This window comes from Helicoverpa zea, chromosome 2, assembly GCF_022581195.2.
Source record: "Helicoverpa zea isolate HzStark_Cry1AcR chromosome 2, ilHelZeax1.1, whole genome shotgun sequence".
NCBI lineage: Eukaryota > Metazoa > Arthropoda > Insecta > Lepidoptera > Noctuidae > Helicoverpa > Helicoverpa zea.
In genome coordinates, this window is record NC_061453.1 from 7,335,573 (window position 1) to 7,353,331 (window position 17,759).

A 17,759-nucleotide genomic window follows, 5' to 3' on the forward strand; every position below is an offset into this window, starting at 1 on the left:
TGAGTTAGTACAATTTGCATTTTTGCCGAATCTTTTATGTTATCTTGAAGTTCTTAGGATTTTTCACAATTCCGTGGGACCATAGACCTAGATATAACTCTTTCAACTCGATAAGTAAACTTATGGAAGTTCATTTATTTTAATTGTTTATATTCATTATAGTTTTAATTTTTCCAACTTTTTTATTTTACTAGAATAGTTTTTAATTGAAATGTAAATAAATAAATTCTTCAACTTAATATGAAATGTATTATTATTTTCTAATACGTAAATAAACTCATTGACATTGAAATTCAATTATAAAATCATCGTTTCTTTCATTAATTATATTATATTTCTTACTAAGGCATGAATATTGGATACAATTTCAGTGGAAACCAACATACTGTATATTTATGTTAACTTGTAAATGATGCGGTATGTATGAAGATTATTTTCCGGAACAACGTAAACGTATTATATCGCTCATTAAAAGCTTGAACCTACATGCTGGCGCCGTGAATTCGTAGCGCTTTTAAGTAGGTATTAATACGCATCGCCTGCGCGCGCGCAACTCAGTAGGAGGCAGCTTGCGCTCGCTTCGTGTCGTTGCTAATCAGGCGTTTCGCCTAGTTGCCGGCAAACGTGCTACGACCGCGACTATTACTGCACTCACAAAAATGACGATATTCGCACCAAACTGAAGTTGCGTGACTGGACTATACGCCCGGGGACATAATTAACAAACTTTATTTTTATATTTTTTAAAATTGTAAAATCAAAATGGTTAGTGGCAATAAAGATCCGTGCGATCTCAAAAAAGTGCCACCAAAGAATCGTGAGAAGAAAACGAACAATTACAAGAGAGCCAATTGGTTTTCAAAAACATGGTTCATCTGGATGATGCCCACCTTCTGGAGAGGTTACAAGCGGGACCTGTACGACTCGGACCTCACCAAACCCAAAGACAGCCACCTCTCCGACAAGCTTGGCGATCGACTCGAAAAGTAAGTACTTTGCTATCAAAATATTCATTTTAAATAAAAAAAAAACATTGAGAAAATAGCAATGAGTTTTTGTGTTAATGTCACAAAGGTTCCTGTAAATATTGACCTTATCAAGTTTTACAAGGTAATGTTTATAAAAAAAAGAAAACTGCAAAATAATTTGTGTGCGTATACTCCGCTGGCATTTAACAAGCACGACATGTTAATAAAATCCGTGCGTCCACGGCCGCACATGTATACAATGCTCACATAAAGTAGACAAACATACTTATATTTCTTGCGCCAGTGAAAAAACAGGGAATGACAAATTGTGCCTTTTTTCAATCACTTTAAGTATCATCATAATGTTAGAGAAGATGTACTTATTCCCCTCTAATGATTGCACGGCACAGAAGTTTACATAAACGTACGGAGGGTCGTCCGCCGCCGCAGTGCAAATTAACACCTGCGGCTCTCATACACAATAATGATGGAATCATAAATATTTCCCGACTTTGTTTTATATACTCAAGTTATTTTACCTCGGATAGAACGTATAACATTTTTATTCTATTTCATGTTCTCGCTAAAATATTGATTTAATACTTTACCTTACATTCATGATACGTCTAAGATATTGGTTTCTGTTCCCTTTTCTATACTCGATCAACACTTAAAAATGCATGTCATGATCAAATTTTTTTGCCAGTCAGCAAAGCGTTAGTAGACCAGACACTTTCAGCTTGATATATTTAAGTCTCTCCAGTCATCAAGGCTACTTAAATATACACACCTTCATTCATGAAAATAAATTGTCAATACCAAAAATTTTATGTAGTACTTGAAACATTAGTTATCAGGGTATTTTATTTTTAAGTCATTACTTCTCTGTCGCTATCTTAATATGCTTTTGGTGTTCTTACCCGCACTAATTTTGTACATCGAAATCGTGTTCTTACGCAAATGAAGTGACGTGAGTGCAGTGCATCGGAATTGAGCCATGATGCCACTTTCACAAAGACACAGAATATGCACTGCTCTCAATGTCTCATTTCTCCTTCCAGCCTTACAAGAAGATAATGTGTTTCCCGCGGATTCACTCTTATCCTTGGGGCACTTCTTCCAATCGGGTATGGGAACGTATAAAATATAGCCTATGGTACTCAGGGATGGTAAAGCTTTCCAATAGTTAACTAATTTTTCAATTCGGTTCAGTAATTTCGGAGCTTTGAGTACCCTACAAACAAATAAAGTTTTCCCTTTATTATATTATTGTGAGTATCTATAAATGAATAATAATGATGTACTTTTTGTTTATCTTGTAGTTCAGTTTTTACTACGTAGTAATAAGTATAGTACGAACATAGGTTATTGGAATATTCGTTTCTCACGCTTCGCTACTTAAATAATTATTAACATTGGTACAAACCTATTTCAATTAAACGCGCTAAGTGAATTCTTACAAATATATTGTTTTATCTTAAAAATAAATAATTATTGTACGATATTATATTTCCAATATCAAATACATAATTATACATTTATTGTTATTCTATAGTCATTAAATAAGTAACTACATACATTTGATTGCTAACAAATGTAGGTAAAATTCCATCATTATTCCAAGAAAATACGATACCTATATGTTCCTAATTGTGAGGATTGTGATGACAATCTTGTAATTCTATGCTAGAGGCTTCATTATTAACAATTTCGCAATAAAAAACATTTTGATTTGTTTATATCAATAAATAAATATATATTATAATGTTTATATACTACCCATACATATCCATTTTCTTTATAAATCTTTATAGTATATTGTATAATTATTCTTTATCCTCTTTTTTAATTAAGACTGAATAAAACACAATTTGAAGCACCCGTTAAGCAAAAGTCATAATAAAAATAAAACAACAGTAATAAGTTCACGAATTATGAACACACAACTAATTAAAGAGTGCGAATTAAAAATCCCGGGTTGCAACCGTTGCAAAGCTGGATTAAAATGGTTACACCAAAATATAACGAGTACGGTTATATTTCAAGTTGGTTTATGTATTCCCTTTAAACCGGTCTGTTTAAAGAAGTGCTTCCGCGTTATCGTATATAAATATCTTGGTGGTTACATCTCTTGAACCGACGAACGTATTCACCTTGTGAACAGCGCAGACATTCCTAAAAAAATCTTTACAATACAAAGTTCAAGTTACTAATTGACACCGTTCTAAGTACATGTTTATTTACGTAAAACGCAGATATATTTGCTATTTTAAGATTTATTTGTTAATAAATTAATCTTATAAAATATCAAAGTTTTTTTGATCAAGAACAAATTGCTTGAATATGCCTTAATTATTATACTTAGTAACTTTTTTTTATACAAATATTTTTCATTTACTTTTTTTTATACAGATACTTATTCTCATCGAATCAACGATTCACTGTAATCATTGTTCTTATAAAATGTTATATACAGTATGTGCCTTTATTTACAAGTTTTTCTTGGTATACGGGTTTCTAAGTAAACAAAGGTAAATTAAATGCCATAGTGAGCCAATTCACAATATTAAATGTTCGATAAAAAACATAAAACGCAAGCGATGACGATAAGATGTGTGCGTACGCGTCTCGCTCTTGGAAGAATTCGTTGAAGTATGTGGACATATTGAATATTAATAATTCTGGTGCTACATATTTCCAACAATACTAGTAACTTAGTGATCTAGATAATTATTTCCTTAGGTACACGTAACTATTTAATCCCGCGAGACGTTAACTTTCCGCCCGCCCCTACACTCGGTACTTTTCTAGATGCCTTGATCAGAATATTATATATCTGTTAATGTTTGAATAATACTTAGGGGTAAATAAAGATATGTCCGTCATAGCTGCATATTGCGAGATACTCGAAGTAATTGACTAAATAACCACGCCTCGAGCGAGGGTCAACATAAATTGCAAACCGCTTTAGCAATATTCTAATATTCGTTTTTTTCCATGATCATGAGTGTGCCTATCGTATTGCGGGATTCGCAACGAATTCGCAATCCAAGATACTGCACATCATAATATATTGAGTCCATTCAATCTCAAATTATTTTAAATACTTAGTTTAGTATCAATCCAAGTTAAACAGGTCCAAGTATTATGGTATTTCGTTAAAAACGACAATCGCCGCGAACGATGCAATCAAAATGTCGTAGAATTACCAATCTACTAGATACCACTATGAGGACACTTTGCTTTACCAGTGCCGATGCATCGCCCTAAGTCTTTTTGTATTTACATCAGACTTATCCTTCAACTTGCCTCACTTGAACCTCTACTGTATATTTACTACATTCGCTTGCTACACTGGCAGCGCATAACTGCAGCCACTTTGACAGTGAGAAAGGTAGTAAAACTAGAAACCTACGCAAGATGGTAATTTAGGCACCTACTTACTAGTACACGAAGCGTGAGCCGATGAGCCAACCAAAACAGAACTCCCAACTTAATAGAAATGCTTCAACAACCGGGTTAATTTTCGGTGGTTCAAGTAAACGGGAAAAAGAAAAGTAAAAGCAGTAAGACACAATACAATTTATCTATTAGGTATTTTATAAATTCATGCTATATATTGAAATGTCTATGTCGATTTATAAAACATTAATTAAAGCACCTATAATATTTGATTTATAAATCCTTAATTTTAAATATGCAGTTCTCGTACCTAAGAACGTAAATTATTCAAATATTGGCCATTGTCTTGTCTGTGCAAAAAAAATCGGCAAATTATTTTTTGATATTATCTTACCTGCAAAGTCCTTGCTGATACAAAAGTTTTGACGTGGATGACACCAAGAAAGATACTTTGTAAAAGACAATTAAAAGTTTATTTGCAACATTTTCACATGTAACTTCCTATATTTTAGTAACAATAAATGAAGCCATGAAAGATGTTTATGAATGAGATGACAATAATATTTCTATTGACTCCTATTATTTACGTCATTGTAATTGTAATAATAACTAATTATTTTTTATCACTTTATACGAAGTCTTATTTTATTATTTATTGGCACACCAATATAATAAGATACTAGATACTTGTTTTCCGCATAAACTAGGAAAGAGACGATTGGAATTAGTCAGGCAACGCTAGAGGTACTATATTTGTACAAAATACACAGGAAGCACTTGATAAGCAACTCGAGTAGGAAGCCTTTACAAAAAGCTTTTTACAAAAAACCTCAAAAATAAGATGACGAGTCTATTTCAAGAGACCTTGTCTAACTCAATGGCTAAAACATGAATTTGCTATTTCTGAAATACTAATATTTATGCAATATAAACAATCCGCTTTCAGATAAACATCTTCAGGGGTGGGTAAACTCAAATTAGTAGGTATGAATTGTTTAATTTTAATTACTTGTAATATCAAACCCAAACTTCTCTCATACAATCATTAGGTATGTATTCAAATTCAAAACAACAATAACAAATAAAAATACAGAAAACAGGGACCTGAACGAAAAACATCAAATACGTAAGCATAGCGATCAATACTTCTGACCTTGTAGTCTGAACCTTAAACAGTGGTACATACGATGACAATAATTTAATTAATAAAGTTTATGAAATTATTTTTATGAAGTTATTTGCAATCCTCACTGCAGATTACAAATCCGGTAAAAAATATTTCTATCCTCAATACATGTTGTTGTATGTACGAACAATATTATAATATAATTCAAAATAAACAACTATAATTGACACAGAGATCAGACGTGGTTTTACAGTACCTAAATCTGCTAGTTTTCAGTAAAAAATTTGTTTCGTATGACAAAGTAGGAGAAATGTGAATCGAAAAATGAAGATCCTATAAATAAAACCTTTTTTGTTCGTCAGACATAAAAACAAATGCAATTTTCACTGCACAATTCAATCAGTAATATTATATGGGTAGTTGAATGACTATTGAATGTACACCTAAGTATACCGATTCGAATTTCACAGCGATATGTGTGTGTACTCGGGTAAATTACAACAACGCAGTCATGTTGGGTTTAATGGCTCATTGGTGACAATGATGACATACGATATTTACACAATAGACATTTGCGGCGATTCCAATAAAAGGCAAATTGTACTAACCAACCTGCCCGAATATGGAAGTGGTTAAAGCGGCAAGCACTGACGCCGCGCGTGAAATACAAACACACGCTTAGCTTCTCTTATCATTTTACCTAACACCATGATTCTAGCAAGTAATTGATATAGGTAAATGTTTTTTCATAGATCCTATTATGTATGTAGTTAATAGTAAAACACATGTTTACATTAATAATAGAGGAAGGTACACGTTCCGGGTCTTAAAAAAAAAGTCGTGCACAGAAACACCTAATCAGAATTACGCTGAATCGGATCACGTTATTCCATAAATCCTCATACTTCATTCTTAATTTACTTACAATGAAGAATTCTCATTTAATAATTGTTATTAACAATAGAATTAAAAACGTCATCCTGATGATTTACTTATTTTCTCAATTATTATAATTAAAGGAAAGGCTGCGGAGATTATATCTAACCTTATTGTTAATCAATAGATACCTGATCAATAGTTACCAGAACACTATATCATATTTTCCCTTTTTACCTTAAGATTGCACTGCAACAAGTATTGGCCGTCATTTCCTTGTTAATAGGTACAATATGCAGCTAAGTGTGAACCACTGAACATGGAAACTCTAAAGTTACTCATATCTTTATGGCTCTAATAACAAATAGTGGAAGTAACAACATTGCCTTATAATACGACACAAATATTGTTTACGTTTAATATTTTACTACACTTTAACAAATCAATGATAACCAAATGAGAATATACATGATACAAGTTTTTACAATCCCCTTTCTTGGAAACACAAGGCAAAACAAATTTATTTTCAAGAATTTTGCAAAAGCTTCGTAATATCTAGTAGTTTAAATTGCTGAAAGACAATATATATCCAAAATTGTTTTATATCGTGTCGAGCCTTACCAGATATCCCGAGATGAATCTAAATGATCTGGAAGATTCTATTGTCAAACAGGGCACGTCCTACATTCGTTATTCTAATTGTCATACATACTGAGTATTACGTAATCGCTGTTACAAGTTGAGTTTCCTGTGTAATTCACCGTTACGGGTAATTGTGATTATGGACCGACCTTCTCATTGGGTAATGTGGACCATGCCGGGACATCGATAACTATCCCGGACGACAGGAACGAACCGCTATTAACCAATTACCTAGATATGAGATGAACTAGTTTCTAATGATATTCATCAAAAGACAAACGAAAGCAAAATCCTTGAACACTGTCCAATGACGAATAGCATTATTTTCAATTAATAAAAATTACAGAACCTATTGGTCAGATCTGAGATATTTTGATTCAAACATACACACATACTTACGTGGTTAAATCCTTAAACTTGCACTAAACCTATTCCTCCTTATTAATAAACACGGTATAGGTAAAGTTAATAAAAGTTTAAACTGATGAAACTTTAACCCGAGTTTATTATTAAGAGGGATATACTTAGCCCCTAAATTGTGTAGCCTTATAGCACCTAAGCCGCAAGGTCTATAGAATTTCTCATTTTTTTAATAATTATAATAAATAATTTACCGCTTACTTTGTTTTAAAAAAATCGTCCACGCTCGTCGACTGGTTTCAATGACACCAAGTCGTTATTAGGTTAGTGCGGCTTTCGTATGCACCAAAAATATTTACTTAGCAACTCGTTTGGAGCCGGACATTAACCGTCTTACCACAAAAACTTTTAAACGTCAGTTTATGCCTTGTCTAAAAAAATGTCAAATTATGACATTGACATATGGTTCATTTTGCAGCCAAAATTTTATTAGACAAGTGTAAAACAGGGTTTAAAGTTTTTGTAGTAAGGCCATATTAGTCTTTATAATTACAGGGCATTTTTTTTTTACAGCAATCAAATGCTAAGCACGTACTTATATTATGTCGATATGTAAGTATACAACTACAGTTGCATATAAAAACTATGAATCCTAATTATTTCACAAAATCTTTCATGAACCTTGTTTATTCCTAATATTTTTCGATTTGCACCATGTTCGCAGAAAATCTCTCTTTATCAAAGATAGGTCAGACTATGATACTATATAAACCTTATAAAACCAGATAACTTAAGTACCTAATTAATGATCAATCTGTACTCTGTACCAAGCAAACTGAAATATAATTATTTTACTGCAAAGAAATGTCAAGGAGTAAAAAGCTCACGTACGCAACATCTCGTAAACATCTCGCGAAGGCTTTGACATTAGAGTGCCTACTTGTAAACTTCTTTGTTTCCTTGCCCACTCACTCCGAGGACATATTGATTCTATTTCGCGCCTTGTAATTTGTACCACGGCAAACCAAATATATGTTTCAGTAATAACAGATTTTCATTCTAAAGGTCAGACTAAAGTATCCCTTTTTTACACCATACCTCGTTGCTTATGCTAATGTATACGGAGATAATTGACGTCTGCGAAACAACTGAATAGTTAATCAATGAAGTGATATTGTTACACGAACTAATCAATAGTCACTAACGTCATTTGATGTAAAGTATTAAGCAACCATTGATTGCATCAACGATATGAACTCCATTGGCCGTAAGCGGCAGTTGTCACGTGTGTCTCACCTGTGTGGTGTAGTTTTGTGTTTGCTTAAATGTTCGATTGGGACTGGTGCATGTTGCCGTTATGTGAGCCGAGCCGGCGGCCGCCAGCGGCATGCGTGATGCGCCGGCGCAAGAGAGGTGTGCCATGCATCATACAAAGGCCTATAATCTCTGCGAATGGGAAGTATTAATCAAGGCAACGTAACCCTCGTTAACGCATTTACACACACAATTACATTGTAAACACGACGTCTCACATCGCTGTTTGAAGCTTACTCACCATTTAATTTAACAATAAAGAGTAGTTGCAAAACCCAATTTTTCTATTTACCTAGTTTGAGAGCAGTTGTGTCCGCATTCCAGGATTCCAATATTAATACGAGTGTGCATCAATATAAGTTTCACCAAGGGCACCGGTGTATCAGCCAGTACATATGCACGTTTCAAGTTATTTGTGCAGTAAGTGGGTATTCATAAAATTTTACCGGTTTGGATAAGTATTCGTATTCAAGTACGTATCATGAACCTTCTACGGACCTTTCTCCGTAACGTTTCTCCGTATGTTAGCCATTTAATTCCTTTATTTTTTTATTATGATTTCATTAAAACTGGGTGGTTCACGAGTCTGTCACATGGTCAACCGACTACCGTCAACAGACGCTGCCGGACCATGCGCCAATGTGCACGATAATGATTCACGCTCACTTCTATATATCGTACCTAGGGGATACATAATATATATTAGTACAAACAAGATTATACTCGTACATATTCGCTAATGATTTACATTGTATTTAACACCTGTCGTAGGTGCAATATTTATTCTCCTTAATGAATGCATGTGACAGAAAACTGTGCCACATCAATTATATTGAAACAAATCAAAAAGCAAAATTCTACCCCTGTTGTCTATTCCTTTTATGCTTAAAAAGTCTAAAGCTGATTCCCTGCCGTGGGAACGAGTTTGCAATGCACCTGCACCTAAGTAAGTAGATGTACGCAAATTATAAATAGATGTGAGAACATGGGTTCAGGACGATCTAAATAATTGTTTTTCTCAACATAGATCCGTCAGAAGTTCGCGCGTGAGTTTGCATATAGTGATTCTGATCGATGCATGGCCTCCGCAGCGTCGTCGCTCATATAACACGACACATATCTGCATCTATTATAAATGCCATAGGGAATTAATTTTAAAATCATTCGAAAGGTTTCGCTTCGGATACTCAAATAAATCATCTGAGAAAATACTCAGCTTTTAGAAAGTGTGGATATTCCCAACATTCGGTAGGAGAGGCAAATGATTAATGTAGCAGAATGAACATCACGTTATAATTAATACATTTTCTCTTAATCTGTACTATAAAGATTAGTCAAAAAATGCATAATACCGCGGCGCTACAAACAAGATTTGGAAAAAAATACTAAAAACACAGCCTGCGATAACTTTATGCTAACTCTTAATAAAACTCTAATAAAGTACAAGGTCGGTGTGAATTGCTTAGCCGGCTTCCTTTGTCACAGTGTTGATCATCAAGTAATTATTCTCTGTGTGAACAGTTGCAGCTCGGTGCACGCTAGTCGATGACCCGAGATGTAAAAGATTAAATAATTGTTTTATCTTGTAGGTAAAAATAAAATCATTATTTGAAGTAGGTCATGGATGTTTCAAAGCTTTATATCAAGCCAATATTTACGCACCAAACATACTACAAGTTCGTCACATGACTTGAAGTCTAGCTAAATTACACCTTGAAGGTATTTTATCCGAAATGTCACCTACCTATATAATTAACGCTGGGCTTACTGTCAATATTTCAGTATTTACTTATTACATCTGAAGGCTATCGCTGTACCACATCTTGTAAGTCTGCAGTTTATCTTAATTTGAACGTAATAATGGTTATTCACATTATTATCTTCGTGTTTACTAACAAAACTAATAATAGAGGTGACAATTAGTAGGTACTTCACAACACTAATAACCTGACCACTAAAAGCGTTTCTAATTAGTGAATAGTTTAGAAAACAATTGACACCTATTCCCGAAGTCAATTTGAAGTTAATTAAAGTTCTATTACGTTGTATTAAAAGCTTTGTCTCGTCTATGCTGTGTAAACCTTATCAACTGTAACTTTACAATGATTACCTACCCTCCTAGTGATACTTTTTCTTATTACTAAATTGACACAGACAAGTTCAACAATGAGGATAAACTTAATTAGTGCAATTTTGATTAGAGTAAATACTTTTTTAGACATCACTTAGTTACTCAGGTTTAATATTTAGGTATGTGCACTTAATTTTATAATTTATAGCAATTAATTAACGCTATGAATCTAAAATCAAAATCATAAAGATTAGACATAGGTAACTCTTACTCATTGATTTGTCTGCGTATGTTAATTTACAAAAATAACTTATTCAGCGATTTCAAATCATACTAATTACTTACCTGTGCGATTATCGCATATGCGAGCCACGTATAAAACCCACGTAGGTACCTACACATATAATTATGCTTAATTACAATTAACGTTTTTTTTTCTCACATTCTTAATTAAATGGGGGATTGCATGCTAATTGAAAGCCGATCTTCTTTATTTTTATATCTAACTAGCTTCTGCCAGCATCTCGTGGGAACTACTTCCCGTACCGGGATAAAAAGTAGCCTATAGCCTTCCTCGATAAATGGGCTATCTAACACTGAAATAATTTTTCAAATCGGACCAGTAGTTTCGGAGATTAGCGCGTTCAAACAAACAAACTCTTCAGCTTTATAATATTAGTATAGAAAATAAAATTACAATACAATAAGTACTACCTGGCATTGTTACTCACTTATTTTTTTATATTTCCTTCTTATTTTATTTCAATTTTCAGAGATAATATCGTAAGACAATGCAAGTAATTACAAAAAGGGATCAATAATTGCACAATAATAATTGTTCTTCGCAATAAAATTGCTGTGAACACAATAATGAATAAACGTTTTCATATTATTAAGTAAATACTTAATGCACATTTGCAATTCAGTAAGGACATTGGAGTAATCACTCCCGTACTAAGTTATCAGTATTCATTCATTTCCTACAAAGTAGAATATGCGCCTGAAAAAATACAATAAGGTTTCTCCTTGCTTTTCATTAGCCTTTAACGTATTTCTTGGTAACAAAACCTGTATATCCATAACTGATATAAATGAGTACAAGGACCAAAGCAATATATTCATATAAGCAACGGATAGTAAGAAATGTTTCTAGTAAATTAATTAAACGGAACAGATGACTTCCTATGCGCTTCCTTGTTTAATGAAGTGCGTGTAATGGCTAGCAAGAGATGAGCCTGCAGTGCGGTCGCGCGATAATGGCCGGTATGGCCGCTCACCTGACTGCCCGGGTCACAGCCTTCATACTGAACAAGAACACATTGAATTAAAAACGTATACGTTCTTTTTTTACACATTCAGCTTCAAAATCCGGGGAAAATGTACTAAATATAACATAATCAAAAAATGACAATAAAGTCCATTTAGAAAGTGGACTTTATTGACTCAATTGTACTCAAATGTACCATAATGTTCTCAAAATAAAATAAATCAGGACCAGGAAACTACGTAATGATAATTACACAGACAATTCTTATAAATGCTATTTTATAATTCTCAAATTCCTAAGATTACTTACTTGAGGCATAGATACGTAATCATAGGCCATGAAATCACTATACCTGTACTTAACTACTGGCTTTAACCAATTAATATAAAAACAAGAATATTAAGCAACTGTTTAGATAAACAAAGATGTTTTATTTCTCAGAAAAAATGATATGAAGCTTTTTGCAAGAAAAAATGGCCAATAATTTTCCAGTGGCTCGTTAAAAGCAGTGTTTTATGTGATTTTTATTCTAGCACAACCGATGTAACGTAAATATCGATGTCTCGGTCCAATATTGCAAGTCCTAATATGGGAATGCATCACATAAGTTAAGTATTCTTACAATTTTAATATGTTTGGTCCTTATTTGAATAAAACCATTTCTTAATCCTTTTACACAGCAATCTGCTTACGGAAAATACCTTAAACGTCGATTTCTTTTTATTCAGGTCAAATATGTCATACTTAACGCTTCTTTCATGCAAAAGTCACGGCATGTTATAACAATAATAATCAATCATTAGACGGGTTGTGTAAAACGACGTAGATGCTTAGTAGCTGTGGTGATGGTCTGAAATAGGGACAAGGCGAGGCGACGAGCGCGGCCGTGCGATGGCCAATGGCCCTCCGTCTCCACGGAGGACGGTACCACTGATCATATGACTGCGACAAACAAACGCCAACGCGAAATATGAAGGTACATGCACCAAGCGCTCTATATTAGCATTCCAAGATTACGTTTCTGAACAAGTGCAGAAGTCTAAGCTATTCTGATGACAATTCCACCATGTAGGTATTACCCGTGGTATTACCACTTACGATCCTGAATAACAGCTCATTTTTTTTATTACACGAAAAAAGCTATATTTAAACTGCTATCTGAAAACACAAAATACCCAATTAATTTCTGGTTCTTCGAGAATTTTCATGCATTCAACATAATTATCATCACTGATAATATTCATTGACTAACGTTAATTGCAAGGTTATAAAGAAAATATTTTTTCGAATATCAAAATGAAAAACAAGGCAATTGTATAATTTTAATGATCGAATGGAGGTTTGATGAACTCTTGGAGGTTATATGCAAATAAACTAAAGAGCATCACGTGATATTTTTCACTTTCGCTGGCCACAGCAGCCGCTGTAGCAGTCACATGTTTGGAAGGGTACTGATATGTGCCACAAGTGATGAAATGAATAAAATTTAATTAAACTCTGCTGTCGAGCCGAAGTATGTACAGTACATACAGTGTATAGATATAGCTGCATTATTCCTTTATGAACATACACATGCTTTACAACGCAACGCTAATGAAAAATTGTGTTCCAAAAATGTGCTCGTGCAAATATATTGCCATATGTAAAGCGATGTTTTAGGAAAAATCAACAACTTGGAAAGGCTCCAAGAAATATACGATAAAAATGTACTGATTATCTTAAAGCGCGGGTTTTAATCAAAATTATGCATTGACTACTTAAAAAAAATTACGAAGCATTTCTCATCTCTGCAGCAAACCAATCGTATATTTCCGTTGTAATAACCAAATAAACGATCACTACATATAAAGATTAGTTAGTAAACACTTGTTACATACTAGTCTCAGGGTTTTCGCACCACCTTTTCTTGCTGAATTAACTGATTGAGTGAATAATCCTTCGTGGCTGAGCGTCTCATCGCAGACACCCTTTGATAGCGCTTATTCAATTCAATCATTGTTACACGTATTGTGTGCACAATTACAATATAAGTTAGGTATATCCATATCGTGCTCATCATGTACCAATTTTCACTCACTTTTTCTTTCGTAAGATTAATCAACAAGGGGAAACGGGTTTTTAATAATCCAGAAACGCAAAATATCGCCGGAACAGGAAGTTCACTAAGTCGACCATTAAAGTTAAGCTGATTATCATAGGAATGCCACCGAAATATGTTACAAACGTAGAGAGTGTTATCTTCCGAGTTAACACTTACCGTCGAAGAACAAACCTGTTCTTCACGTGTTTAGAAGTACTTAGTTGTGATCAATGAATTGACATTTTGGGCAGTCTGAGTTAGTGGAGTTGCAAAGTCTTTTTTTTAGTCGGTGCTGTCTATAACAATACAATCGATTTGATATACCTGGGTGCACTCAGTGATTACCATTCAATTGTTTTTACAACATGACTTCGAATTTGACAAGTTTTGAATTTGGAACCTCTGGATTGCGATTGTCTAAAATGTATTAGAACATGAATCCTTTAGAATTTGAATAATTTGCATTGGGTGGTTGTGCACTACATTGATCAGTGCCTTGTTTACTAATTTGTAAGTGGTGGCTGGCAGTACCACATGAGTGGCATGACGCAGATCGCGTTAGTATGTCAACGATTGACATGGGAGTGTGCGTAAGCGCATACTTACCGGTTAGCTATCGATTTTATTCAAGAACATCGGATGTGCTTTCACTTGTCTTGTACTTAATTGTATGTTAATTTAATGTGCTGTTTATATACAGGGTGGCAAAATGATAACCCTATTGGGTATAGCTAGTAATATTTTTTGAATATGTATATGTTATCTCTCATTGTGGTGATTTGTATTGGCCTGATTTTCGGATCTGCAAAATTTAAACCTCTTCGGACTATTTTTCTGTAATATTTGAGCCTGTATGTATTTCTTGCAGTGAACCTGGAAGAAAATACAATAAATTGGATCCATATGGTATCCACCCGTGCACCCGTGGTATTCATGTTTATTACGTGATGGAAATAAAATAACCAAAACAACCTTTTTATTTTTGTTTTGTTATAAAAAAAATATAATCGGTAAATATTGCGCCACCTTGTATAAGATACCAGTTTACGTACTTTATGACGAAAACATTCATTTAAATATCGCTGTACATTACTAAACCTTAACCTCTTCCACGTATTCAAGATACCCTATTTTTTAGTCTAATTTAGTAAGAAAATTATTCGCTACTTGATTTTTGTTTAGCGCAAAAACTGATAAAGGTTCATGCCTTCACGGATTTTCCACTAAGAGCAGGTAGATACGTCATACAAAAAATCTCCGCACCATTTAAAAATAAGGGTTTTTACCAAGAAGACTTAATTAGGTTTCTAAATGTCAGTAGCTAACACATGCAGTAATAGAGATGTATTTAGTAAACTCATTCTTAAATTATCTACGATGTCGGCACATAGGCGGTGTAAAAACTGTTATGTTATCAAGTTTCACAAACTAAACGTTTATGTTTATGAGCCCGATCAGTAGTATAATCATTATAAATCACAATCTATACAATTTCATAGCATGAGCAATCGAAATAATTAATTCAGTCGTGTGTAATATGCACGTGGCCATAATCGTACCGAGGTGCTTGCTTAATTGCCTTAATCTGCATCCATCGAGTTCTTTGTTACATTATCACTACGCGATTAATAATACACATTAATCATTGATTAAAACTAAATGACATATTTCGTTCGTCTCAAACAGGGTCAAGTTTCCTTCATACATAACAGCGCTTTCACATTGTCGAATTTTTGTCGCGCGTAACAAAACTGAGCGTATTGTTGTTGTAGGTACAGTTGTTTGCTTTGGCTCGTATGGTGCTACAAAGTCCGGTCGTACGAACGGAGAGGTGTCACTCGGAAAATCCACCAGTGTGAAACGCTGAAATTTCTTATAGAGCAGATGTATTTAACTAACAGATTTCAATGACACTTAGTACCTACCTAAGCAAAGATATCTGACCGTTTTAAATGATTTTAGCAAAACTAATAGATTTTCTAACAAACATACAGCAGTATGTCACATGGAAATCAAATCAACTCGTTTTATATGTATTAACATTGTTCAGTGCTGAGTAGATGACATAGGTAGAGGTACCTACATCTAGTTGGATTACGTTATGAGTAATAAATTATATCACGGGTACCTATATAATTACCGTTCAACATTGAATTTAAACGTATCTAATTTAAGTTAAATATCGTTACTTTATCGTTCAATATTAAACTCTTTTGAAAATAAGAAACGGTCACGTGGCTCACCTACGTAATAGTGTTTTACTTGAGTAAGTAATAAATCCCAAAAAGTAATAAAATCCCAGCTATTTTAGACTGGCCCGTGCTTGAGATTCCAAATTATAAGTGCTATGATTGAAAACACATCATTAAAATTTTATGTGGACGCCACAACTGTAATTCATGTTTTTCTTAAAAATCCTAAAAGTAATCAGTAGCCAATTTTACCTACTTAACTAATATATTATTAGTATTCAACGCAAACATGGGCATACAACAATAATACAAGACAGAGGAACTCTCACGACCAACGAGTTGGCATATTTTATAAACAGTGTCACGATCACAAATCGCGTAGTCCGGAGACAGATATTCCTTCAGTGAGTGCGTAGTCGAGACATCCCGCGACACGACAGTCGTCTGGTCTACCTACTTTGAACCTGCTATTATAGCTCACTGGTCCTTAGAAACATGCAGCATTTAAAAATTTAATGTAAAAAATATTTATTTTATATAATTTGCATTGTCCTAATAAAAACCAAAAAACAAAATGCACGTCCGACTTGCCCACCGAGAGTTCCGTTTGAAGAATCATTGCAAAAGTTCATAATCGAATTTGTCATATATTTGTACGTAGGTATTGTAAAAATATAATGTAGGTATTATGAATAAGAACAAAATGCGTCAAACTAAATAGAATATATTTTGCGATGTTCACGATCAACTAAGTCTTCTTATATGGGGGAATCTTATAAGGGTTCAGTTTCACCTACCTTTAGATGTAATAAAAACATCTTACCAATAAGATGCATCCAACTTCTTTGTGTCCGTCTATTGGTTTAAACTTGAGATCACTCTTGTACCATACAAAAATAAGAAGTACATAAGTACCTAGAGTTATGTCAAGTCTGCCAACAAAAGGTCAAGATATCGTATCAACAAAATGATTCCACGTTAAGTTGTCACGTGACCTCTTGCCAAATCTAAAAGAGTATAATGTTGGAGGGAATAGGATGTTCCAACTGAAGTGACATTGACCAGTGCACGTGATCTTAGAGGCATGAATATGAAGCAATGCTTAGAGAAATTTTAAGGGATAACGGAGAACGAAACGTTTACAACATATACACCAATTTATGGACCACTTGCTGTACTAATTACTAATGAGACACTTTGTTACAGAAAATGGCTGGAAGAAATTGCACTGGCGAGCAAGCAGGGCCGTAAACCATCTTTACTTCGTGCAATGACCAAGGCTTTCTGGATGAGTTACGCTCCTTCCGGCATTATGTTCCTCATACAAGCACTCGTACTCAAGTGAGCAATTTTGTTGACTATTGGTAGGAGTCACGCGAATATCACATTATGCCAATTACCGATCATCTTGTGACAAATACTTGTTACCTTAGTGTGTCATAGGTTGCACCTGGAATATTC

The 17,759-nt window shown here is 34.0% G+C and overlaps 1 protein-coding gene across 1 annotated transcript in view; it reads left to right on the top strand.

Moving 5' to 3' along the window:
* Positions 1-560: 560 nt before the first annotated feature.
* The window catches only part of LOC124642573 (ATP-binding cassette sub-family C member 4), a 30,581-nt gene continuing 13,382 nt past the window's right edge, over positions 561-17,759 (top strand). The window contains exons 1-2 of the mRNA XM_047181018.1: positions 561-986; positions 17,505-17,639. Coding sequence (XP_047036974.1) covers positions 763-986; positions 17,505-17,639 — 359 coding nt within the window. The 5' untranslated portion in view covers positions 561-762. The remainder of the gene's footprint in view (positions 987-17,504; positions 17,640-17,759) is intronic.